A 25,348-nucleotide genomic window follows, 5' to 3' on the forward strand; every position below is an offset into this window, starting at 1 on the left:
TGTGATGATTTGATAGATGGTTTTGTTGTATAGTTGCGTTGGTCTGTAATGCAAAACAAATTTTCCCTAGGGGATAATAAATGTTGAATTGAAATATTAAAGTGATGTACTAGAAAGGAGTATGGGGATATTACACTACCAAAGAGGAAGAAATCCACTAAACTGTCATTAAAGAAAGAAGCCAAGGGGAGGGCATTTTCAAGGACTTAATAAACAACACACAGTTGCCGATTTACAAACTTGTGTTCATTACCACTGACAGAGCACCTGCTATGGCTGGCGGCAGCAATGGGTTCATTGCCCTATGCAGAAGTGATTCATTCATCAGCAGATTTTGTGCTATAAAATGCTGAATATGAAAGATGTCTTGGATTTTATGCTTAGGACTGTGTATTTTGCTATTTGGGCCAGATGTAGATCCAGAGGTACCTCTTTGTGTCTCAATTAAAAGAAAAGGAAGCAAAACATAAAGATCAAAGCAAAAAATACAATTTTCTGTCATCACAGCTGCACAGGCACACTGTATTTCACAAATACAGGGTGAGAATGCAGGGGGGATTTGTGCAACCTGACAAGTGGGTCTGAGCAGAGAGCAAAGTCTGCAGAAATAACAGGAAAAAAGTGTGGTTATTAGGTTTAGCTTTTTTCACTGACATCACTAAACGTGCAAGGTACATAACAGCACTTACATTTGTGAACCCACTTACATTTGTGAGTCAGCATTGAAATTAAATTCTAATACCCCTCTATTGTGACAGAGGAGCACCTAGTTGTGTACTTGAGACTAGGAATCAGCTGGTAGAGTCCTGATTGAAAGTGATTCATTTAATGCAACGTTCACCACAGTTCAAATGAAGAAATGAAATATGCTTTTACTTGGCTCCATTATATAAAAAGCACATATAAAGCTCCATTAGCTAAGTGTTGTTTTTGCAGCTTCTTGCAGTGTCTCACAAATTAGGTTTTGTTGTTATGAAATTTGACTTTTCAGGTGATTATCTCATGGTTTTGGTTTTCCCCTGCTGTTTTTTTTGTTGCAAATTGAATTAACATCAGATTTTAGATTGCATGGGTTCTGTTGTTGGCACCATATTGGCCTAAGAGACCATGTTCTGCAGCTCACGTGATCATGCTGCTGGGGTTTAAGATAAGATAAGATCACTTTATTAGCCATATACAATTTCTTGTATCAGGAATTTGTCTTTTTCGCATACCCCAACTTGCTCTCCATGAGACACACAGACAGGGAGAGAAGCTTGGGGTCAGAGCGCAGGGTCAACCATTTATACGGCACCCCTGGAGCAGTTGGGGTTAAGGGCCTTGCTCAGGGGCCCAAGGGAGTAGGATTCCTCTTCTAGCTACGGGACATGAACTGGCAACCTTCCAGCCACAGGCGCAGATCCTTAGCCACAGAGCCACCGCACCAACCCCAGTTGCATTTAACTGGCAATTCAGATGTGTAAACTACTATCTCTTAACAGGAGGGTCAGTTTTGTACCTTGTGTAGGGCAGCTCTACCTTTAGGTGTGGTCCATGGACAGGATACAAATTGACCACCTCTGCTTGATTAATGTTAAGCAATGCACACCTGGGTTTTGCCCACACATTTCCATTATGGCACCTGCTAGCAGTCTAAACTTTGGTCGCAGCCCAATGTCCTGCCCAATGAGTGTTATTCTTCAGGTCCTCTCTTAGCTCCATTGATGCTGAAAGTGTCTCTGGCTGTACAAATGGAAACAATTTTCATAGGCAAATTAACACAGTGCTACAGGGTGTTTATCTGCTGTCCAAATAGGTCTGTGAAATGTGGTCAAAACACCATGTGAACTTGACCGTTTCGGGTATTTTTAGCTTTTGCATTTAGCTTTTTGGGGGACTTTTCCTTGAAGACAGTTTACCTCTTATATTTACTGATATATTTACTAAAAAAGCTAGGGAATTGCAACCCCTTTCTTAGAAAGACAGATCTAAGTCCTTGCTGCGTTTGTACCAAATCATTAATAGAAGCTTCCATGTATTACAATCTGATTGTAGATCCTGCATCCTGACCAATGTCTCCATCTCTTTTTGTCATAACTCATATGTTAGGGCTGTGAGATCAGCGTGTCTCTAGAACATTGATAGAAGTTTCTAGATATGGAGAGCTCATCTTAACCTAGACTCGGATGCCTGAAATTGTTACCAGTACTGTCTGAGATTGCACACTGTTTTGTATCTACAGTACTTGGAAAGCCCCAACACTGTACTGTATGTCATGAAGACTCATTAGATCTTTGGTATCGATATTTTTAACAGGGTGTCTATGGGGAACTCAGATTTTTCTGATTTATCTCATGCGTGGAATTGTGTAAACTTCATTAGAGAAAATGTACTTTATTAGTAGTTCTTCTTGTATTGGCATTACATTAAATGAAATGGTTAAAATTGATACACTGGATAATGGTGGTTTAATTTGAAAAGAAAAATGATTTAGGCGATACATACTGGACATTTATTCAAAGTGGATTTTGAAATCAACAACACCTGATACAAATATGGCTCATTTATATAACTGTTAGCAATACCTTATGCCTTTGGATTTATTGTGAATGGTGACAGGTTTATGCTTTCCAATTCTCAAAACTGCTCATGAAATGGCTAATAAAAAGGTTTGAAATGCTTGTTTTTTTTCCAAAACATATCTTTTAGGATTAGATTTCTTGTTATTTGTAGTGTTTTATAATTTTTAATAAGTTACTTTTTCATGTTGCTAGTTGAGTGTCATGTGTTGATTAATCAAACTTTACATATCATATTTTAAAAGGTCTTTTAGTGCAGATCTAAATTTTATATTTTTGCCCTTAGGAGTTTACATAAATTTCTCTGCTTTACACAAAGTTCCCCTTTAAGGTATTATTCAAGTTCAGCCTTCTTATGTCAAATAATAAAATTTGTTAAAGTGATAATTAGAGTTGTTAAGGTAATAATAAAAATAAGGGATTTTATAGACAGGCTTGAATGCAAAGGCCTCTTTACTTAGGGAAAGCAGATATAAAAATATCAAGGGTCAGAATGGAACATATGGAATGAACAGTTTGCTGAAACATGTAGGCCTGAATCCATAAAAAGCTTCATGTGTCAACAACAACATCTTTAATTTAGCTCTCAGTGAAATGCCTGTGACATTGTGTGGCTCAGATCTCTTATGGTTTGGCATTCAAGGAGTTATGTTCTCTGTCTGCTGTTATTGTTTAGAAAATGTCTGTTAAAGAGGGAATGTGGATTGTTCAACTAAAAAAAATACTGTACAGGTCCTTAGAAAGAACTAAAAGAATTTGTCTTAAGGGAGAAGTGATCTTTTTCTCACTGTATATGGTAAGTAATAGTAGGGTGACTCACAGATGGTCATCAAATATACATCAAAATGCCTCTTGAAATCTAATCTTGTTGCAACTGAAGAAAGAGCTGACACCCAGCTTCAATGCTGAGAGAGATGTTTCCTCTAGAAGTCATTGTCAGTGATCTGGGTAACATTGTCTCTTATCTGAGTTGGGCTTAGTCACAGAGGCTAAAAATGTAACTTTTAATGGAAACAAATGATAGTCATTAGCATATGACTTCTGATTTGTGTGCAGTACAACACTTTGGACAGCATCCAGAATTGTGAGGAGATTTAGCTTGGTCATGAAGAATGGGTAGTTTGTTCAGAATTACAACATTATTCAAATTTAAAATAGACCAGACCAGAATACATTGATCTGGATGTTTTTTTTGTAGAGTATGTTTCTTTAACACATCTTTAACTGCAGAAGCTTTGCTGTTGAGAATGTACTGTATATCCTGATTTTGATTAATAATGAGATGGCGTATCCAATCATTCAGTCTGCATTGTATGGAGATTTTATTCTATAGACACAAAGGTGATAATAATTAGGTATATTGGAAAAGATTTGTTATTTTCTGGTTTAAACTAAAGTTACAGTTTAAAAAAAAATGCAATGTTACACAAATTATCAAGGATGGATATATTATATGGCACAAATGTTTGTGGAAATCAATTTACTTTTACCACGCCTTGGTTTGTGCTTAAGAAATGTATATTATTATTATTATTATTATTATTATTATTATGTATATTTGCAGTTGCTATTGTATTACTGCCTGTTAAGTACACTATTTGAATTTGCCACGTTGTATCAAAAATACAATTCAAGAATAGATCATTTTGATGTTTAGAAATAGCTGATTTACAGCACACCTTTAAACTGACTAGCGCGGGACTCTTGTTGTGCATGGGCAGTACCTGTGACATCAGATCTTGTTAAGCTTACAGTGTCTCATGCAAAGCAATGGCAGTGAAATTACAGAGCACACTCCTTCTCCCAGCAGCTGTGTCTTTCAATGTAAAACCACTGCTGACATCTCAGGGAAGAGAACAGAGCTAAAGAGGAATAGTCTTTGCTGGTGGTTCCTGACATGTGAACAGTGTTATTTTCCAGGCTTAGTTGCACAGCCTCTGTCCTGTCCAAACATAGCATTCAAAGACAAAAAAATTGCCACTGAAACATTTGCATTCAGCTCTCCTGCAGATCCTGTCTGCCATTTCTCAGGAGTTCTGCCTGCTTCTTAATTCATGTCAATGGTATTTATTGTGACTGTAATGCTAAACTAATTATAGTGAAACTCTTTAGAAATCTACCATAGTGTACCTTCATCCATAAATTTGAATGACGTATTGCTGTCTCATCAAACTGAGTTTGATATTGTTAGAGATTTTAATATGCATATAGAATACTCTGCACCTTACTTTCTTTTTGCACTCCTTGTTACCTCCTGAGTATGAAATGACAGAATGTGTGAAAACAGATGCATGGTATGAATTGTGTGTTTGTGAAGTCATACAGTAGGTGTAAAGTTAATATTTGTATGTGTAAAGGGTGCACAACTGCGGTGCTCTTTACTGCACTGCAGTGAGGATACTGCTATGTAAAAGAGGGCAAACAAACTCTGAGAATGTTAACGAATCCACAGCAATGTATAGTTTCTCGAACATTCAGGTTTCATCCCTGCATCATCACAGATCTCTAGCAGTGATGCACTAGAAACACATACGATCAGCATAGACTTTGTCAGCTAAAGACTGAAGACGTTCTGCTTCAGTCAGTGGCTTGTTTTGGCCCTTTTAGATCATAACCCCATTAAGTCTCCCAGGGGCGTATTTGGTAGAGATGCATGTGCTATATTTATCATTGCCACCAGATTGCTGTCTTTGCAGTTACTTTATTACTTGAATTGAGGAACATCCCCCTGGTCTACATTCAATTTCTCTGTCAGTCCATACAGTATGTTTCGCAAGCTTTTATATTTCAGCTAATGGTGGGTTTACTAGGTTTTGATCATTGTGTAATGATCACCTGAAGGCAAAGTGTTACCTATACCGTGTTACCAATAAGCTTTTGATCTTATGAACATAACCTGAACAAATTTAATTGACCCAAGCATGTCTTCCAGCTGTTTCTTGAAAGAATCTAGGGCAGTGGCTTCAGCATCATGGGTGTGTAGCTTTTTCCATACTTCCACAAGTCTTTATGTAAAGATTTGCCTTCTGTTCTCGTTTTAAATGCACTGCTACAGTACAGTACATAGTTTCCACTTGCACCCCAATGAAAGTGCTGTTACGAGGTTGCACTTGCAAAGGTAGTGTTTAAATGAATGTAGAATTCATAGCTGTGGTGTAGTTACAATTACATTTATTCACAATTACACAGTTACAAAGTTACAATTAGATTTACAGCTCCAATTTGAATGACAATAAATTAGTTACAATTACAACTTTAATTGCAGTCACAATTACTATCAGACCTACAACTGCAACTAAAATTACAAATACATCCACAGCTATTTGTATTTGCAATTGCAATCAATTACAGTTACAGTCAATTACAATCTCAAAATATTTGTAGAATTACAATAACAGTGACAACTGAAATTACAATTAATGTTAACATTTCAATTGCAGCTACGATTACAACCTGTCAATTACAATTGCAATTACAATTATGGTTATGACAGTTAGAGTTACAGTTACACAATTTGTAACAAGTACAGCTGAAATTGATCACAAACACAATTAGTCGCAACTGTAGTTACAACTGCAAACAATTGTAATCACATTTGCAATTTTAATTACTTTCAGTTACCATTACAGTCAGTTTAATTACATTTGTATTTGAAATACAGTTACAATCCCAATCCCAAGCACAGCTGATTATATGCAGTCAAGCTCAATATTTACTTCTACTTTTTTCTTTTCTATTTTTTTTACTTAGGCTGATATTTAACTTTTGTACAGTAATTCATGTCACACAGTGAAATAAACTGTTGAGTGAACCCTGCAGTAAGACAAAGAGTGATTGTGAAATGTGAAAACTATAGGTGAATTTGCATTAACTGAGCCTACCTGCATACAGTATCACTTCAAAATGACATCTTGCAGTTTCTGTTCAAGCTGCGGGGTTATTAAATGTTGCCAGTTTTGATTTTCTAATTAATTAGCTGGCTGCCTCTAAAAAGAAACCAGATTAATTTTAACTTTATTCTGTTTTACAAGCTCCTTTTCTTAGGTTAAACTGTTATTTAACAACAGTACATTAATGCTGCTTAACTGATTAAGAATTACAGCTTAACCACATCAGCTATTTTCCAGTTAAAACTTTTATCAGCACGTTGCTGACTGTACAAGTCAACAGGAAACCTCAGCTTAAATTGGTAAAGTCCCATCCTTTACACAGTCCTCCATCAAGAAGAAGTGAACATTTTAAGACCCTCTGTTTCTATTGTACTGGGTTGGTTCTTAAGAACTGTTTTCTGTCTGTCCTTGACTTGATGGTGTGATCATTTAAAAAGGTGTTTTCAGCCAGGTAATCCAGCATTTCTACATCAAAAGAGTTTATTATTTTTTAACTTGCAACAATATCTCTCCAAGCCCCACAGCAGTGAAGGAACACTTGTTGGAGAAACAAAACTTCCTTAACTGTGCTAACTTTGTACACAGCTTGGAAAAAACATTAATCTGCATTTTTTTAAAAAAAAAGTTAGTGACTCATCCTAGGAGTTTTAGAATGCATTTAATTTTTTTAACAGAATGATTACATTAAAGACTACATCCCACACTACTGTGTTGTGTTTTAACCTGAATGGCAGATGGTGCCTTTTGTAAAGCCTCAAGTGTTTCTAGATAAACGAATGCTGAGAAATTTAAAAAAAGAAAGATTAAAGAAACCCTTATTTGCTTTTAAACCTAAAGTCCTGGCTAGGAAGAAGTCTACATTCAAACAGGTGTCTGTCACCCTTTTTAGTGAGTAATTTTTGTTAGTTCAAATCTAGTTTAACCTGATTAAAAGAACACGGAAGTAGATATAAAATTCTCTGGAGAAAACATGTTCACCATTGATAGGGGGCTAAACAAAGCTGATATGGAGGATGACTAAATTATACTGCTCTGTGTATTCATAATCACCTCATTATCAGACCCTAAATGTTCACTGTTCTAGAAGAAATATTTAAACTGCTGTAGTTTAAAATATAGCAACATTAGCAGTCTACAAATCTGTTAACAGCTAGACAAATATATTTATGTGAATTTGTTAGTCCTTTATACAGTGTAATGCAGGTGCTGCTGAATTAGTTCTGGTAAAGATGAGTAAAAATTCCTTTTGAGTGTATTGTAGTTGTACTACTGTATATATAATTAGCTGTATCTACTGTGGTTTTGTTAAAGATCTGTATTGGCTTTGCTGAATTGGTCAAAGTTGTCATGAAGTTGCTTGAATTTGGTTGTGCTGTCGTATGTCAAACTAAACAGAGTTAATATGAATGTCACCCTGTATAGAAATCAGTCTAAATCTGATGCTATGCCTACAGAATTTGACAAGTGACATTTCTAAAAAAACTGTTTTTGTGCCACATTCTGTATTTAATTTAAACCTCTGCTGCTTATTACAAGAGCTTTTTTTGTGTATTTCCATGTATTGTTTAACATATATTAAGTGTATTACAAGAACTTATTTCTTCTGATGTTTCATCAGTTTATTCATTGACACCACACTAATTTTGAGAGTCTTGATTTGCACTCGCACACACCCACGTGTGCCATTCTGGCTGTTTCTATTTTAAACCTAGAGAGAAAGTGTGAACTGTCTGCAGCAAGAACAGCCTGTTTTAGTTTTTATGACAAGAGGCATTCACATCAGTGCTGCTCTCTGGGTTTTGAGGTTTTGGGTCAGCTCATTGTGTAGGGTGGACAACTGCGGTTTGTTTCATACTGCAGTTGGCCTTGTTATATATAGAGTAGCAGTGGTAACTGAGGTCTTGAATAAATATATCTGGGGCTGCAGGTTGTTTTTTTGGTGGTCGAAGTCAGACCTCTTATCCTGTGTAGTGTTTTTCATTCTTACATTTTCACTGGAGAGCATGGTGATAATAAATATTAACCAAGGAACGCAATTAACCACCATTCAGACTGAAACATGATTCTGAGTTAATAGGCAGATGAACTCTGGGGCCTCCCCAGTGACTTAACCCATGACGTTTCTTGCCTGTACACAGCTAGATGTTCGAGATTGGAGCATGCCTGCTGTAAGACTGGTATTTCCCCAAGCTCAGCCAGGTGTCCCACCAAGTATATGGTGGGCTTAGTTAGCCATGGCTCTCTCAGTGACACAGCGGCCCCTGTGGACTCCCGGGCAAATACAAGCATGTTGTGCTGTTGAAGAGGGACGCACCTTTTCTGCAACAAGATAAATAATGAGTAATGAGTGGATCAAAGGTGGGTGGGCTGGAGGAGTCTTCTTAAGCATCTTCATTCTCCCCTGTGTGCGGATACAGGGTTGGTAGCAGCTAGAAGAGATAAAAAAAAACACACAACAGGCTATGCTTGGTGATTCTTAATTGTAAATAAAAAAGTAATTTGAATTTAGGAATTTCTTAATGTATCAAAACATTAGATAATGTTTAATTGATTTTTATCTCCACCATTAAATGTTTCAGGCATGGTAATGCATATTTACTTTTACCAGTTTACATGTTAATAAAAATTGTTAACAACATTAAGTTAACCTCATCAGAGAAAGGAATCCACCTATAGTACCATCCTGGTAGAAAGTCACATTTCTGTGAATGACGTAACCTACTTGTATTTTATTCATATTGAAGAGTTGTCTTTCTTGTCTGATCATATATTGTCCTGCCATATTCTTTGGGAATTTTCCCACCACAGTGGAAATCAAAGTTTCCCCATAACACGTGTTATAGTTATATGTATACTGTAAGTGCCTCTTTACATAAGTGTCTGTGCTTGGCAATCCATTATGGCCAGGACTGGCACCAGCTGCTACTGTATTTGTTGTGTTCTCCATTTTGTACTTGACATTATAATATGTATAAATTTCTAGTATTTTCCTCATGCAGATCACTATAATACAGGGTTCTAGAGAGCTGTATTCTTCTAAAACAAGTGGCGTCTGGGCAGAGTTTATCTCGTTGTTTATCATCAATTAGTTTCATGTCAGGACTCTTACAACCATTTTATTGCTTCAAGTACACCGCCTATCAGAAATCAAAGATATTGGTTTCTCAGTAACTTTTAACTGTATTTATGGTTTGTTGAGGATAATCATCCTATCGGAAAAGTGTAGTGTAAGCCACTAAAGTCGGAAGAGGACAAACTTTTGCATTGATCTGTGTAGACGTAACTCTTTGATGGGTAATAAGCAATTCACATAAAGTACTAAGTAGATACAATTACTTCAATAATAAGCTATCAATGATTATGCAGATACTATGTGTTACATGTTGGTTGCAGGGAAGAGTTTGATAGTTTGGTATAAAATGGAAAATGGTCAAAAGGTTATGTAAAATTAAATTAATTGGATGTGAAATGTGAAATAATACAGTACTGGTCGGAGATGTATATCTGTAGTTTGCCAGTGCACATTCTAGTTCAGAAATGTGATTAATAAGGCTATATCAGTTCTGTTGTGAACACTAGATGTTCTTCTGAAGCCTTGCCTTATGCCCCTAGTTTTTTAACAGGCAGATTTTAAAGTTAATGTTCTTGTTTGCATTTGATTAAACCCCCTTTGTTCCTAGACTGTAGGGAACAGCCTTGCTTTTTCCACAGATATATTCTGATGAACTGAGTGCCGTCTGGAAATGTTAAAATACAGACTGCAGACGTGGAGTACTGTGACAGTGTCCAGAGGGGTCAGTGCAAAGAGATAAAATACATCTGTGTTTAAAAACGTAACCGGACAGCATGTTCCAGCCTGATATTTTTTTCCAGTTTTTTATACTTTTTAAATGACCCACTTTATTTTAAAAATGAGCTTTTTTTAAGCAGAGCATTTTTAATGCCTCCCCAGTCGTCACATTTTTATGTTTCAAGGTTGTATGCATACACAGGTGTTGTGACGAGTGGCGTGGGGAAGCTTGGGCGTCTCTTTACTCTTTTTATCCAGTTCAATTACACAATGCGAATAAACCCATTCACAATCACTGCTTTATCAGTAAAGTGTGTTGAAAACACAGCAGTGTATCAGTGAGAGCAAGGTACTGCAGGACTAATTTGATAAAATCACAGCAATTGGAACATAAAAACAGATTTGCCATTTTTTTGGCATCTTTCCTTACTTGACTACAGAAAGCACACATGATTCCTATTGGAAGGTTGTAATACTTGTTTGACCCTCTAGTAATTCACTAAATCATGTTTTAAAACTTAGTGCTTGAAAAGCACAATGTAGCAGCCACATAAGTTATTCTTGAAAATGCCCTCAGAATTCAGCCAGTAATACATACAGTACAGTAATAAACTGATAATGTTTATTGTCTTTCTAACGTGCAGAACCAACACAAGTAAGGATATTTCTGGTGTCAGAGTAATTACCATAGATTTTTTTTCACACCAGCCTTTTGCTTTAAAGTATTTATTTAAAGAGAAAACACATGTGATGTTTTCTATTAGTTTATGCATGTTCTCTGAAAGCCTCTAAATATTCTGCTAACAGTGGGTTACATTTCCATGTGTTACGAATATAGGCATACACCTGTACAGTTTCAGTGGATTAGTGGATTGGAAATGTAAAATACTGAAGAAGATTAAGATTTTTAAGAAACAAGTATTTTAGTTCTTAGGTGTATGTTTAAACTGTATTTATGCTGTTCAAAATTTGAATTACTGAACAGCAGTTTGTGTTATTTGCTAAGCTACTGTATGTACTGTACATGCATTTTTAAGGACTTAAGGTGGGTGATTAAGCAGAACTCCCTTAATATGAAGTATCCTTGGGACCTATTATGCACAATAGAAGTTCATTCAATTAATTGGTGGAATGTAGAGTACCTGCTAGTGTTGTGTACAATAAAATTATTTTTGAAAGCATGTCTCTGTAGATGATTTACCTTCTTCCCTTATAATGAAGAACTTTGCAGGGGGGCTCAATTATATCTTAATTAATGGTGTTCATAATTGCACATTCCTGCACTTCATTCTAAATGCTGTGTAACGATTATACCTTTAACTTATCTCCGCTCAGTTCTCTGCCTCTCATGGTGAACAGTGTTGTGCTAGCACAAAATGAAAATTGCAACTCTCCCAGGAGGTACTTGTGAAAGTGGCTCAGTGGTAAATGTTGATTGGCATCAGCAGTTGAAGTCTGTGCTTGTACTTCATTTTAGCATTTTCATGAAGTGTGCTTCTGCTTTGCATCGCTGAACAATAGCTCTTCAGAGAGAAGTATGTTATTGTCTGCCGAAAATAGATGACCACAGTTAAAGCACCTACTGTACAATAACTTACGTAGTTTTTGCTACAATTAGAAATGTCATCATGAGCAGGTAATAGGCTAAATTACTGCTAACTACAGTCAACATGAATCAGTGCTGCAGTCTTTTGGATGTTCTCTTATTCAATATGGTGTCCTATATTCATCTTATATATGTTATTTATAGGGATCAGATCAGATGTTTTTTTTGTATATACAGTACAGTATGTAATATACAAGTACTGTATATACTTATATACTGTATATATATGTTAATATACGGTAATGTATTTGCTTTCAATGTTAATCTATAAATCTGTAAATCAGTACTTGATTCTTATAAACATATATACTTACCATGTTAACATCAGCCACTATGTTGTACATGACTTCAACTAGGAAACTGGTTTTAACCAGAACAAATGGGTTCTTTAATTAATATTATTTTCATTATCTACAGTATGGTAGCTTTTATTTTTAGTATTTTGAGCAGACAAGACGTGTTATAATGAACTTTTTCAAGAAGAACCTGATTTAAATGAGTTCCTTTCAGGATATTAGTTTAACTGTCTTACAGTAGGTAATATTGCTTATACGTAAATGTATGGACTGCCGAACAAATAAAGATACAGTAGGTTTACAAACACTGCAATTGTTCTTATCATGCTTATGGTTTACAGTGATAAAAGCGTAACTCTTCTGTCATCTTGTTTGAAGGTTGAAATTAGTATTTTATTTTGTAATGCAGAAGCTTTAATAGAGATGCCTTTGCCACCTTGATTGATGTACTTAAACCCCTTAATATCAGTACTAGTTACAGTACATTCCCTCACAGTGATGAATCAAAATGGCCACACGGCAAAGGATCATCATGAGGTGTATAATAAACTGTGCATCTATGACAGAAGGCACTGATGAGGTCACTTAACCCCAACTGCTCCAGGGGCGCTGTACAATGGCTGACCCTGCGCTCTGACACCAAGCTTCTCTCCCTGTCCGTGTGTCTGTGTCTCATGGAGAGCAAGCTGGGGTATGCAAAAAGATGAATTCCTAACGCAAGAAATTGCAAGAAGGGCTAATAAAGCAACATTATTATTATTATATCATTTCTCTTAGAATTTACTTGCCTGGTTTTGTCTTTGTCTTGAAACAGGGTACCTTTTACAGTTTAGTGTTTGGTCCTGGTACTATTTTCCCTTAATCTTTTATTTTGATTCAGACATAAGTGTTTCCCTTACTTTCTTGTTTTAAATTTGACAACATTTAGGGAGTTGGAGTTATTGACGGGACCAGAAAATGTCTCTAAAAGTCTGGGAAATTGGCTGCTGCTTTTCAGGTTCTCAGGTGTCCTTTCTAGTATACTACAGACAAAAGAGAAACGTGGTAGATGAGTCTGCAAAGGCCCTAAATGTTGTTGTTTTTTTCCAGTGGACATTATTTGTGAGTTCAGTGCTTTTGTCGGTATCACTAAGTCAATTAAAATCCGTTGGGTTTAAGAGTGGGTCTCGGGTGTTTATTCAACAACAGTTCTGTTTATGTGGGGAAGAAGAAATTGTTGTAGAAAACACATCAGTCCCTTGAGGTAAATATTGCTGTTCTAATTTAATATACTTTTAAAATAAAACATGTATAATAAAAATGTAAATGATTAAGTTTAAATTGTGATACAAGTTGTGTTTTTGAGAAAGCTTTTTAATTTTTTCTGTATTCATGTACATGAAGTTGCATTGCAGTTCAGTTCAAATGGGTAAAAATGAGGACTTATTTGTTAGTTTTGTTTTTATTTTGCAAATGTTATGCAAATCTAACAGACATACATTATCTTTGTGAAGCGCAAACGTAAACTACATCATGCTGTCTTATGCCTAGTCGGTCTGAACAGGGTTATTTAAATATTTGAAATGATTCAATTTCTATTTTTAAGCTTTATTTTCTTGTAAATTCTGAAAATGGAAGAAAAAAGATTGGTGAAATCCTGGCAGTAGATATTATAGAAGTTCATAAATGTTAATTTTGTCTTTTAGAGATTTTGAAATATGCACATCAAGTCTGTGTTGTATTTACTGTTAAAAGATTTTCATCGCCTGCAAAAATAGTCAGGACGAATATGGCAGATGAATATGACTTCAGCACAGTTTAGAATTCTCAGGTTCCTTCTAAAGTCTTTGCATTTTTTTTGCATATTATGAATGGGCTTTACAAATAATGCTGACTGCCATTCATGCCTTAAGGTGTGTGGTTAACGTCAGACGGTGGCACTAATGTGGGCACAGTAAGCATTAAGCTGTATTTCATTGCCATGAGCTGATTTTATTCCTCAGTTTCCTTGCTCTTTGTTATCACACCATTTATTATGACTTGTAACAAGGAGATTTGAGAAGAATAAATGTATTATCTTGCTTGAAGCATTGGAAAATTAAGTATTTTCCAATTGTCTGATTGTGTAATTCTGGGCATTATAAACAGTCCCTAAACAGTGAGTGTAGAAATAATGCAAAATAAATTCAATCCAGAGTAGTATTTGTTTTCATCCATAAACTGTAACAGTACATTTGTGGTAAGAAATGTGAGAGAGTATTTTATAAAATGAACTTGTACTGCCAGTGCTACTTATTAAAATGGCTTCTGTGCCATTGATGGATTATTTGTGACTCTTGGTTTGGATTGTTGCTAACCCCAATTTTAGACTGTTATGCTCCGGATTTCAGTATACTGTCTTTTTATATTTTTATTATTGTTCCATAGCATACTATATATAGTGCTTTTTTTTTTACAAAAAGGTAGCTGCTGTAGTTCTTATTTCACCTCAAATTCTATGTTTCTTGAAGTAAGAAGATCCATTTGCCATTTGCCGATTTTATTGAATTATTGTAATTATTATATTAGCAGTTTGGATCAGAATTTTCCCGTGCAAATTTGTTAAATCTTACATTTGTTCATAATTTTTCCAAAGACAAATTATGTTTATGTACTGTATGCGGTGTGTTTCTGCTGCCAGTGTTGATAACTTTGGATGTAAAATCTAATTTACCATGTGTCTGCCCATTCCATTACTGTCTAAATCTTTGTAGACATTATTATTTTACATTATTTCTGTTTTCCACTCGCACTCACCCTATTTGTATCTACAAAGGTAACTTTGTAGATAGTTGATAAATTATATTAAGTATCATTTGATAATTAGATACAGTTTTTGTAATCTGTGGTGCAGATTTCAGGGAATATGTAAATCTTCCTTAGGGATTGCTGGGTATTGCAAAACTTTTTTTCATGCTGCAGATGATTAGTTTGAAAATCTAGATCAATTATAAACCCTTCTTTTGTCTTCCAGCTCATTGCCTGTTTAGGTCCCAGTATTACAAAGGGATGAGATATTGCCATAGAGACACCTATTTATAGAAAGCTTGAAAGAAACGTTACTTTATTATGTATTCATAAAACCAGCTCTGGTGTTGGTACTGTTTTATTTTTTTCCACTCTTGTGTCATAAGAACGTACTGTGCTGCTCAAATCGATGGACCAGAAATTTTGCCATGAGTATTTGATAAAAAGTATTTATTTTTTAAACAGGTGTATATATGATATTATATAAGATGTCAAGTATAAATGTAAAACATGTTCTTAGTCAAACAAGAATTGACCTTTTTCATTGCCTTAAAAAATGCAGTCAAATAGTAGAAGTCAGCATTTTGCAATTCCAAGCTTTTAATATGTTTGTCTTACTATTGCAACCAGCACCAGAGGAGATGGAGATTCTTCATACTTTACTCAGCAAATATGCACTTTTCAGTCAGCTGCCATTTTTAAGACAATCAATTTTAATAGCAAAAATCAAACAGTATCTGTCAGATAGAGGTATTTAGAGTAAATGTAAGGCACGTCACAGATGGGTTATGAAACTCCCTTGATTCTTTGACTCGGAAAAAGGAAAATTAATTCCCGTAGACACCTGAAAATTTGAAGCAATAAGGCCTGTCACATGAAAACCACATTGAAGGTCATTTCCTCTTGTCCAGCTCTTAAGCATATGCATTCTTTCCTGTCAAAAGTAAAGCACACCTGTCAGATGTACTTAAGATCCTGAAGTAGGTCATCTCTATATGCTGATATCAAACACCCAACTGCCCATATTCAAATAATGATACTTATGCTTCATTTAAATTGGAACAACCAGAGGCATATTAAATATCTTGTGGGTAATAACTGCTGGTTCTGCCTCCCCTGTTCCCTGGGTAATGGTGCCTTTTATAAATGACATTGCTTATGAACAGTGATTGTGAGAGTAGAGAATGTAGAAGTGAAATGTCATTATTGAAGACTTCGGCTATCTACCCTGAGGCTTTCAAACTTACCCTGACTTACAACATGTCTTTTACTGAGCACTGCTTACTTGGTCTATTTGTGTGCATCCTTTGTCACCAGATGTTCAGAAATTGCAATAGAGTGGCTGAACTGGTGCCACTCATCACTGCTGAAAACATCTTAGCTTTCCTGGAATTTACTTGAATAAAAACGTACGTTTTAGCAATAACACAAAAACGCACGTTCCTATGTGGCTCATTTTACTGCCAGGTTGAGCATAAAAAGTGTGGTTGATTCTCTGGTCGGATGCATTTCAGGAGAGCGATTGCTCAGTAAGTGTTGGAACAGGACACTTGGTCGATCTTCAGCACCGTGGTAGGCAAAATGTGTGTCAATGTGTGTCAGTGTTTGTAATGAGGCCACTCCACACTTACAGGAGCTTCTTTAACTGTTGCCAAGGAAAACTACCAGCTCCTTACCTCGCTTATGTAGATTGATAGCGCAAATGGATCAGTGCTGTAGCAGCCATGAATCACTGAATATCCAAGGATGTATAGATGTTTCAAGCACATAGTGCTACCGTCTGTTTTGTTTTTATTGATTTAACAGTTTAGAATACTGGTATACATCAGTGCAATTACAGTATTAATAAAGTGGTATGGTATTCTGTTTAGGATTATAATAGGATATGCCCGGCACAAAATGGAATTGACTTTGTTCTTGGAACAGTGTACTGCACTGACTACATACTGTAGCTCTTTCATTTACTATGTTCACTTTTTGAATCTAATGCAAAAAGAGTAATGCACTTTTTAAAGAACAATGTACTACAAAACACACAGTAGTATAGAATTATTAGTATAGTTTAACATTTATCATAATTTAATTTAGGTCAACAGGTTTTGCCTGTCCATTTACCTTTTTGAGAAAGCTGGCGAGCCTGTAAGGATCTTCTTCTGGGTTTTTGTAAAGTTTGTAGAACTGTGACCTTAAGTAGTTGACTGTGGTGAGGAAATTATGAGGTCATATTTGACATAGTGGCGTTGACTTTCTATATTCCCTTGCAGTAGCATGAGACATGCTGGTTGATAAGTTGTCTAAGTTATTTGCTCCCATTTTATTTCAGCGTGCACATTAGGGATGTATTATTTAAGAAAAAAGGAGCAGCAATGTAATATGGGTTAAGATGGATAAATGGAAAAAACACAAGTAAAAATTATCATCATTTTTTATTTAGCAAAATGTGGTCATATTTTAATGCCAGGAGAACATTATGATCCCTTCATGTTCTGGGGGATAACAAAACGTTCAGTCCTGAGTCCAGTTGGTACACATGCAAGTTAAAATACTAATAATACTGTAAAACAGCCCCAATGTTTAGAGATACTGAACAAGGTCACATGTTTTCTTTAAGCTTCTCTCAACAGTTTGGAAGTTGAGGAACAAATAAGACAGTACTGTATTTGGTTTATTAAACCAAACTAGAAACAACGAGATACACAAATCATACAAACCTAAAATTTATAAACTACTGTGTGAAGTTGGAGTGAGCTCCAAGCTCAAATGTTAATACACTGACAAACCCCAGTCTACTCTGGAGAGGTCAGAAATTTGACACAAAGCTTTTTCCACAGAATAGATAATATCATCCACTTGGAACATTGTACTCTAAAACAATGTCAAAAAAGGTAGGTTTTGGTCACTATCGAAGAATGCATGAAGATTACAGAATGAATGACAAGCTTTGCCTGGTGAATTTAAAAGGTACATTTAATGTTTCCTCAAGTATGAAAAATAAAGCTCCTTTTCTTGTGCCCCTTCAGTGCCCAATCTGTAATAGGTTTCTTTTCATCAAAGTGGAATCCAAGTAGTTGGCATCTCTCCCACAACTACTAGACACTCAAAGCACTTTACAGGTAATGGGGACTCCCCTCCACCACCACCAGTGTGCAGCCCCACCTGGATTATGCGACGGCAGCCATAGTGCACCAGAACCCTCACCACACACCAGCTATCAGTGAGGAGGAGAGCAGAGTAATGAAGCCCATTCATAAATGGGGATTATTAGGAGGCCATGATTGGTAAGGGCCAATAGAAATTTGGCCAGGACGGTTGCAACCCTATCTTTTTGAGACACGCCCTGGGATTTAATGACCACAGAGAGTCAGGACCTCGGTTTTACGTCTCATCCGAAGGACGGCGCCTGTTTACAGTATAGTGTCCCCGTCACTATACTTGGGCATTAGGAGCAAATGGACTGCTGGCCCCACTAACACCTCTTCCAGCAACAACCTTAGTTTTTCCCAGGAGGTCTCCTATCCAGGTACTGACCAGGCTCACACCTGCTGAGCTTCAGTGAGCTGCCATTTGTGAGTTGCAGAGTGATATGGCTGCTGGCCATAACAATCCATAATAATAATTATGAGAGTAAGCTGGCCAGGGCACTGGGGTTAATACCCCTACTCTTTTTGAGAAACGGCCTGGGATTTTTATGACCTCGAAACGTCAGGACCTCGGTTTTACACCTCATCTGAAGGACGGCGCCCATTTTACAGTACAGTGGCCCCATCTATACTGGGGCGTTAGGGCCAACACAGACTGCAGCGCGAGCACTCTGTACTGGTCCCACTAACGTTTCTTCCAGAAGCAACCTTTCCCCAAACGTCTTCCTTCCAGGTACAAGCCAGGCTCACATCTGCTTTGCTTCAGTTTGTTGTCAGTTATGAGCTGCAGGGTGATATGGCTGCTGATAAGGTACAGGTACAGGCAAGACTCAGTAGCCAAGGGAATTACAGTACATATCCATGTACATTCAGTCTCCCCTCCAGTCACAACCGTTTTTGGCTTAGAAGTTTCTGAATTATCTGTGTTCGTCATGACAGAGGTTTGTTCTGCAGACTTTGAGTTCTTGTGTTTTGTAGGTCAGGTTTGTACATCAGCAGATATTTATATCACAGGCATAAACTGCAGCCAGTTCCCATGACACAGTGGACTGCATAATGGCCGTTCTTCTGAGTGAACGTCTGCTCAGAAAGCTCCTTCTGTAGCAGAGTATCAAAGATAACTGCTGCTTGTAAAAGTTGTAAAGTCATTTACAGATTTTTTTCTGTGTTCAGCTCTGTGCTTTCTTTTACAAATGGGAATCATTTCCACTGATCTGGCCCACAATTTCTTGATACAGCTGTTTTACCCTGTTGCACCTTCGTTGCTTTGATTTTGTCTTGGATATTGCGTTAAGCAATAACTGCATCCTGCTTTTTTTCATGTTGTTTTTTTACTCTTTTGTGAACACCAGTTACCCCCTCATATTTCTCAGTAGGTCACAGGGAACAACTGGGGGCAGATTTGACAGCAAAACAAGTTTTGGGTGGCGGTTGAGAGACTATCCCTGTTTCTCAAAAGCAGTTTCCAGCTGTCAGTTGGTCTGTGTCCTGGCTGTGGAAAAACCTGCAGTGTTGGAGAAGTGTGAGGTTAGGTATCTGGTGTCATTTTTATTGTTGCTTCCTGACTTTTTTCTTGAGAGAAGTGGAGGGAACTTAACAGAAGGCAGCGGTGGTTCACTATCCTGACGTTTTACAGTGCGTTCGAAATGCTGTTAAAAAAATCTCTGTGTAACTACTGTTGCATGATATGTAGTTATGTTTAGGATGGGTTTAATGGTTCCATTAGCAACAACAGTCATACATGTGGGCAGTACAATAGAGTGGAACATATTCAAGTGTAAATATGGAATGAATCTGGCTTTAGATTTAAAATAGCTTTATTACCAAGATATAAAATGTTAACTTCTGAATGAAAATTTAATTAGAATTATAAAACAAAGTGAAAGTGGATATTCTTATTATTATGCAAAGGAACAACTAATAGGTTTCTTCCATGCTGATTCCGTGTTATTCCATGCTATTTCAGCATAGAATAAACCTATTACTTGTTCCTCTGCAGCCTACGCATGCTGACACAGCTACCCACCTGAATTATTATTATTAATACCAATTTTGTGTATGTGTGATTGAGGTCCAAAGTATTTGAATATGCATGCCTTTGTAATAGGTGTGTGTTACAGCTCAGTGCACTATGAGTTCCGTGATTACAACATACAAGGATTTTCTGCGGGATAATGGGAAGGCTGCTTTCCTCTGCAGCTTACTGTCATTAATACCGAAAACAACTCATGTGCCCTCTATTGGCAGGAATATGAAGTGCAACATGTGACAGAAGGCAGGTGTATTTCTTCTAAAGATAGTCTCTGCAATGCTTTGCACACTGACCTGCTTCCTCAGGGGAACCAGGGAGACGTCATACTTGGACAGGAAGGCTTCCAGGGTAGTAATAGGACAGGTTGTGCACAGTGTGTAATGCTGTTATGCTTTTCCTGAATGGAAGACAGTTTTACTAAGAAAGAAGCTCACAATTATACTTTAGTTTTTCAAAATTAGTGAGCAGCATCATATTCAGCAGTTATATTTCATACTCACCATCATTCTTTGTCCTGAGATAATATAGTCAACCATGCGTATAAAGAATTGATTTCCACATACAGTATGCACAATGTATGTAAGGAAGAAAATAAGGAACTCAGTGGACCTTTGTAATAGGAGAATTGATTATGATCAATAACCTTTTAAATGGGTTATTAAGACTTTTCAGGAATTCTAGGCATGTTTTGCCTTAATTTAACAGATCCTTTTACTATTTTTTCATACATTTCATATGTACATATTAGAATACAGTTCTAGAACTTTGCATTCAACGATTATCTGGTGTGTCTTTCTAGTTGAAAACTAGGACGTGATTTTGCAAGGTTGCTTCATAGTGGCAGAGAGAACACAAACTATATTATAGGGTGAGGGTCATGACAAAACCCCCCTCCCCCTGAAAAATAAATCCCTAGTTTTGGAAAAAAATGTGTAATTTGTTTTCTTTTTTTTGTTTGCAAAGAGTAACTGATACTCAAAGACAGCTTTCTGTACAGCAGTCAAATACTTTGTTGCCAAGAATTTTGTTTCTCCATTTTTTCAAAACTCAAAGATAAGACACGGGAGGCAAAAGAGTGAGAAAAAAAAGATCTTTATTTCTGGCTGTGATACAGTTTAGCATGAATGACACATTCCACCCTTATTGTTTTCATTTGCTGACTTTCCACCCATCTCTCTCTCTCTAATTTGGGATGAACATGTTGTAATCTCTGTATTGCCGTCTGTCTCCCTGTGTGAAAGCAAAAACAGAAAACCACTATGAGAAAATCTAGGACAAGCCTTGCAGGAAACAGTCAAGTGCAAGTTAATTCCCAGGATGAGTTCAAAAACAGGTCTTGCACTGCCAGAATTTTAAAATGCCTATGAATTATTTGCACCTGAAAAAAGCATGAAGCCTCAGTGTTCTGATTCTGCCTGTTTAAGTTGGGTCATAGGTTATTACAAGAACACAAGAAGGGAAGGCATGTTTTCCAACAGCACTTTTTAGTTTTAAGAGATGATTTTTTTTCTAGCATAATACACTAACATACAAAGACACTTTATTATAAACACTAGAGAATACATTGGAAAAAATTGTACAGTACCTTAAGCAGGTCTAAATTATATACTAGAATGCAGAGACTGGATTTTGTTCCTGTTTTCTTCCTAGAATACTGAAACCAAACTTAAAAAAAAACTGAACACAATTAAGTTTTCACGTTTTTTCCCACATTCATTCAGAACTACAAAAGAATTGTTTATGAATTTCTCAGCTCTGCTGAGCTTTGGGTTTGTCCATTCTAACATAAGATTAAAGAAAACTGGATTAAAAAAATAGATCTTGGAGATACCACATTCTTTTAATACAGAAAATAAAAGAGTGAAAAAGAGTGACCATTTTCTACCTTAAGAGTTACCATTCTTATCAAAGAAGGAAACTGTGTTTCATTGTTGTTCTGAACGATAGAGTTTTCATCTGCAATGCAAACCCACTAACAGAAGTTTGAAATACACTTCAAAATACATGTACTGTGACATTAAAGGGGGTTCTACTGTAGATATGGGTGACAGTCCTGTTATGGTTTACAGTTGAGCTGAGCTGAGTGCCCTCCTGTTGCCTGTAACCTTTCTTGCATTGTTGTTAAGCATTCTCAGTGATACAGTTTGTCATCTTTATGACACCCTAATAGCTGTATTCAGATTGCTTTTGTTTTTATTCACAGATCACCAGAAGTTGGAAAGAGAGGCTAGAATCTGTCGTCTTCTGAAGCATCCCAACATTGGTAAGTTCAAATAGAGTAGGTGTGTATTATTTGGCAATCAGTAATTCATCAATGGTAGACAACATGATGAATAAACCATATGATGAAAGATTTTACTCTCAACTTATATAACTGGAATTAATTGGGGGCTTCTATAAAAATAGGTATTCTAGAAATTCAATCACAGACAATTCAGCATGATATTTTTAATATGAAAAAATATTCGTGGGCCCAGCTCTGTTTTGATGAGGACATTTCCACAAAAAATGTCTGAAATATCACAACCGTCTTTAACCATAAGGAAATATCATACATTAATGCAATTAAGTTGTAACATTCAATGAAGTCATTCAGTTATTTAATTTAAATGTCATATTGGGAACATATCGGGGATGAAACGAATAATACATTTGGTTATGGTTCAATTAAACCCTGATTTGTTGGTGGTGTTTGTGCTGTGAAGTATGCTTAGGTTTGGTCATATTTCATGTTTCACAAAGTTTTGACCATTTTCAAGTACAGTATAAAAATCATATTAATCTGCTCCTGGGCCCTTAAGGTATTTCTTGCCCTCTCTTTGCAAAGGCATTTTAATATCTTCCTGCAGTTTTGATATGGAGCTAGCAGGTCGCTTATAGTTTCCAGCAATGTCACAGCTAATGTAGTGCATGATGAATATAATCACATCTACAGTATAGGAGAAAGGAGTTTAATGTCTATATTGTTAAGTTATAAGTTGAATTTATATGTTAATTGTATATGTTTCTCCCCTTTTGCTATGGCAAACTCAATTTCATTTAGATTTCGTTTAAATTGGTTTAAAGTTTCTTTGACAAGTCCCACCTTTAGGTACTGTAAGTGTCCTCTGTACGCAATAATAGTGTTCATGTGATTTCAGAATAAATGTAAGGTAATCTCTGTAGGGTTTCTCAGTCAAGAAAGGAATTCAAAGTAAAGAATCAAATATGAAGGTCCATGAGTTACTTTCAAAACTCAGGGAGAAAGCCATAGAAAGAGGAAATGATCTTGCTTAATACATTTAACATTTTATCATGAATATAGAGCACTGTGTTTGAATTTCAGTATAAAACATACATTACATTACATTGGTGGCTTATTTGAATATATCAATTCAGTTAATGTATGCCTTCCAGAGATGGATATTAAAATATAAAGAATATTAATAAATTCGTTATATTAAAAAGTGAGGTTGATTAAATAAGGTCAAAGTCTTATTTCCTACTAGTTTGCTATTGATTTGAACATTTGTTTAATGGACAATTAATTTTGTTATTATAGTGAAACATTACATTTCAAGCTGCATATCAGTGTGTTGTGCTTGAGTTCTAATTATACTGTAGTCAGAAATACATTTATCTTATCTACTAGAACTCTAAGGATATTCACAATATTACAGTTGAGAAATCACAACTCAGAAATACTGTGTATTTGCAAACGCTGATAATGGCAGCAAAATAGATGTTTACTCAACTATAGATGAACATGTAATTTCTTTTTGATCTGTTACATCCCAGCACACTCCTTAATGGATCTTAATGGATAGATCATTACGGGGATTTTATATCTTCAGTGTTGAATGACTGGGGCAAAATTAAAATGAAAGTGAATGTATAACCTACTAGAATATACTCTCACTTACTGAAGTATTACAAGCATGGTTTTGGATTTCCATAAATACACAAGGAGATAATATGCTGCAGCCTCATTTCCTATCGGGTCATTTTTCTCAAGAATTTCTGATGAGGATTGTGGTCAAGGTCTGTGAATGCTCTTCCATCAATTGTTGAAAGTATGCTGTAAGACCCAAGCAGGAAATATTATCATTAAAACGCCTCTGTTGTACTGTAAATACTGCAATGTGCTTTAGTAGCAGCCATTGAAAACACAGGCTGCTGTTTTGGAAAGAAAGATGAGAATCACAACAAATGTTGTGTAATTTGACTTTATTTGATGTGCGTGTTTATTTGTATAGCTTCTTCATTGTTTATTTTTATAGCCTCTTTGTTGGCATACAGTATTTGATAGGGTTGATTGTTTTTAACAGATATTAGTTACTCCTTTTTCAAACGATTCCTGTGTTTTGTCTAGTGGACTCAAAATGTCCTTAAATATTTAATCAGCACTTATGAGTCCTGCATATGTAGTGAATTGCTGCTCATGCAGTAATCAAGGAGATTTAAAAGGCTAAATTAGCCTACATCTAACACATAATGACGATTTTCCAGTTTTGTCAAATACAAATTATATAGATAGCTGTGTAGGTATCCAAAGAAATGCTTGCTGGCTAATTCAGCCTGACTATCCTAATGTCATTCTCTATTAACTTCAAAGGCTTAATTAGCTTAAAGAGGCTTTAACATCAAGAGGTTTAAATGGTGGTCAACTGACATGTAAAGATAAAGCTTCAAAGAAATGTCTTTATGATTAAAACCACTCCATGGTCCTGCCTTTCAGTTCTCTTTGAATTCTTGGATGTGCTGCATTGAAAGTCCTTCAATGTCACAGCGTACCGTTCTGTAGAGTCGACTGCTGCTGGCCTCTTTCAGACCCTGCTGCTGTGTCTGGTGCGCGGGTGGCTATACAGTCTGTTGAATTTTCCTGTTATGTCATAGCCTTCCTGTGAGTCCACTGTTATTTTCTATATAAAGGAAGTGGCAGTGAGGTAAACACAGGTTTAACTTAGAAAGCTTCCTGATTAGTTTGGTGTTTCTTGACAATTGCAGAAGCACTGCTTTAGCAATGAGACGGATGCTCCTATCCCACCTTCCACAGCCAAACATAGACCAAATTGAAACCTATGTATGGAAGAGAAATAGAAACAAATACTGCTGGACTCAGAAAAAGATAGTTCACACACTGTACAAGGTCTGAGAAAAAAACATCTTCCCTTGAGACTAGTGAATGTGTCATAGAAATATCTAAAGTATGAAAGGGTAAACTTTACCTTTGTAAAGAGTGCTACACTAGTTGAAACAGACTGTTGGGATTTCTAGTTCCTGACATAAGT

At 36.2% G+C, this 25,348-nt stretch overlaps 1 protein-coding gene across 18 annotated transcripts in view; it reads left to right on the top strand.

The window, feature by feature from the left end:
- The window catches only part of camk2d2 (calcium/calmodulin-dependent protein kinase (CaM kinase) II delta 2), a 106,403-nt gene that overhangs the window by 31,632 nt on the left and 49,423 nt on the right, over positions 1 to 25,348 (top strand). For all 18 annotated transcript variants that reach the window (XM_088619533.1, XM_088619135.1, XM_088619886.1 and 15 more), the window contains exon 3: positions 22,282 to 22,341. In XM_088619533.1, coding sequence (XP_088475659.1) covers positions 22,282 to 22,341 — 60 coding nt within the window. The remainder of the gene's footprint in view (positions 1 to 22,281; positions 22,342 to 25,348) is intronic.

Source organism: Lepisosteus platostomus, chromosome 1, assembly GCF_059453375.1.
Source record: "Lepisosteus platostomus isolate fLepPlt1 chromosome 1, fLepPlt1.hap1, whole genome shotgun sequence".
Classification (NCBI taxonomy): domain Eukaryota; kingdom Metazoa; phylum Chordata; class Actinopteri; order Semionotiformes; family Lepisosteidae; genus Lepisosteus; species Lepisosteus platostomus.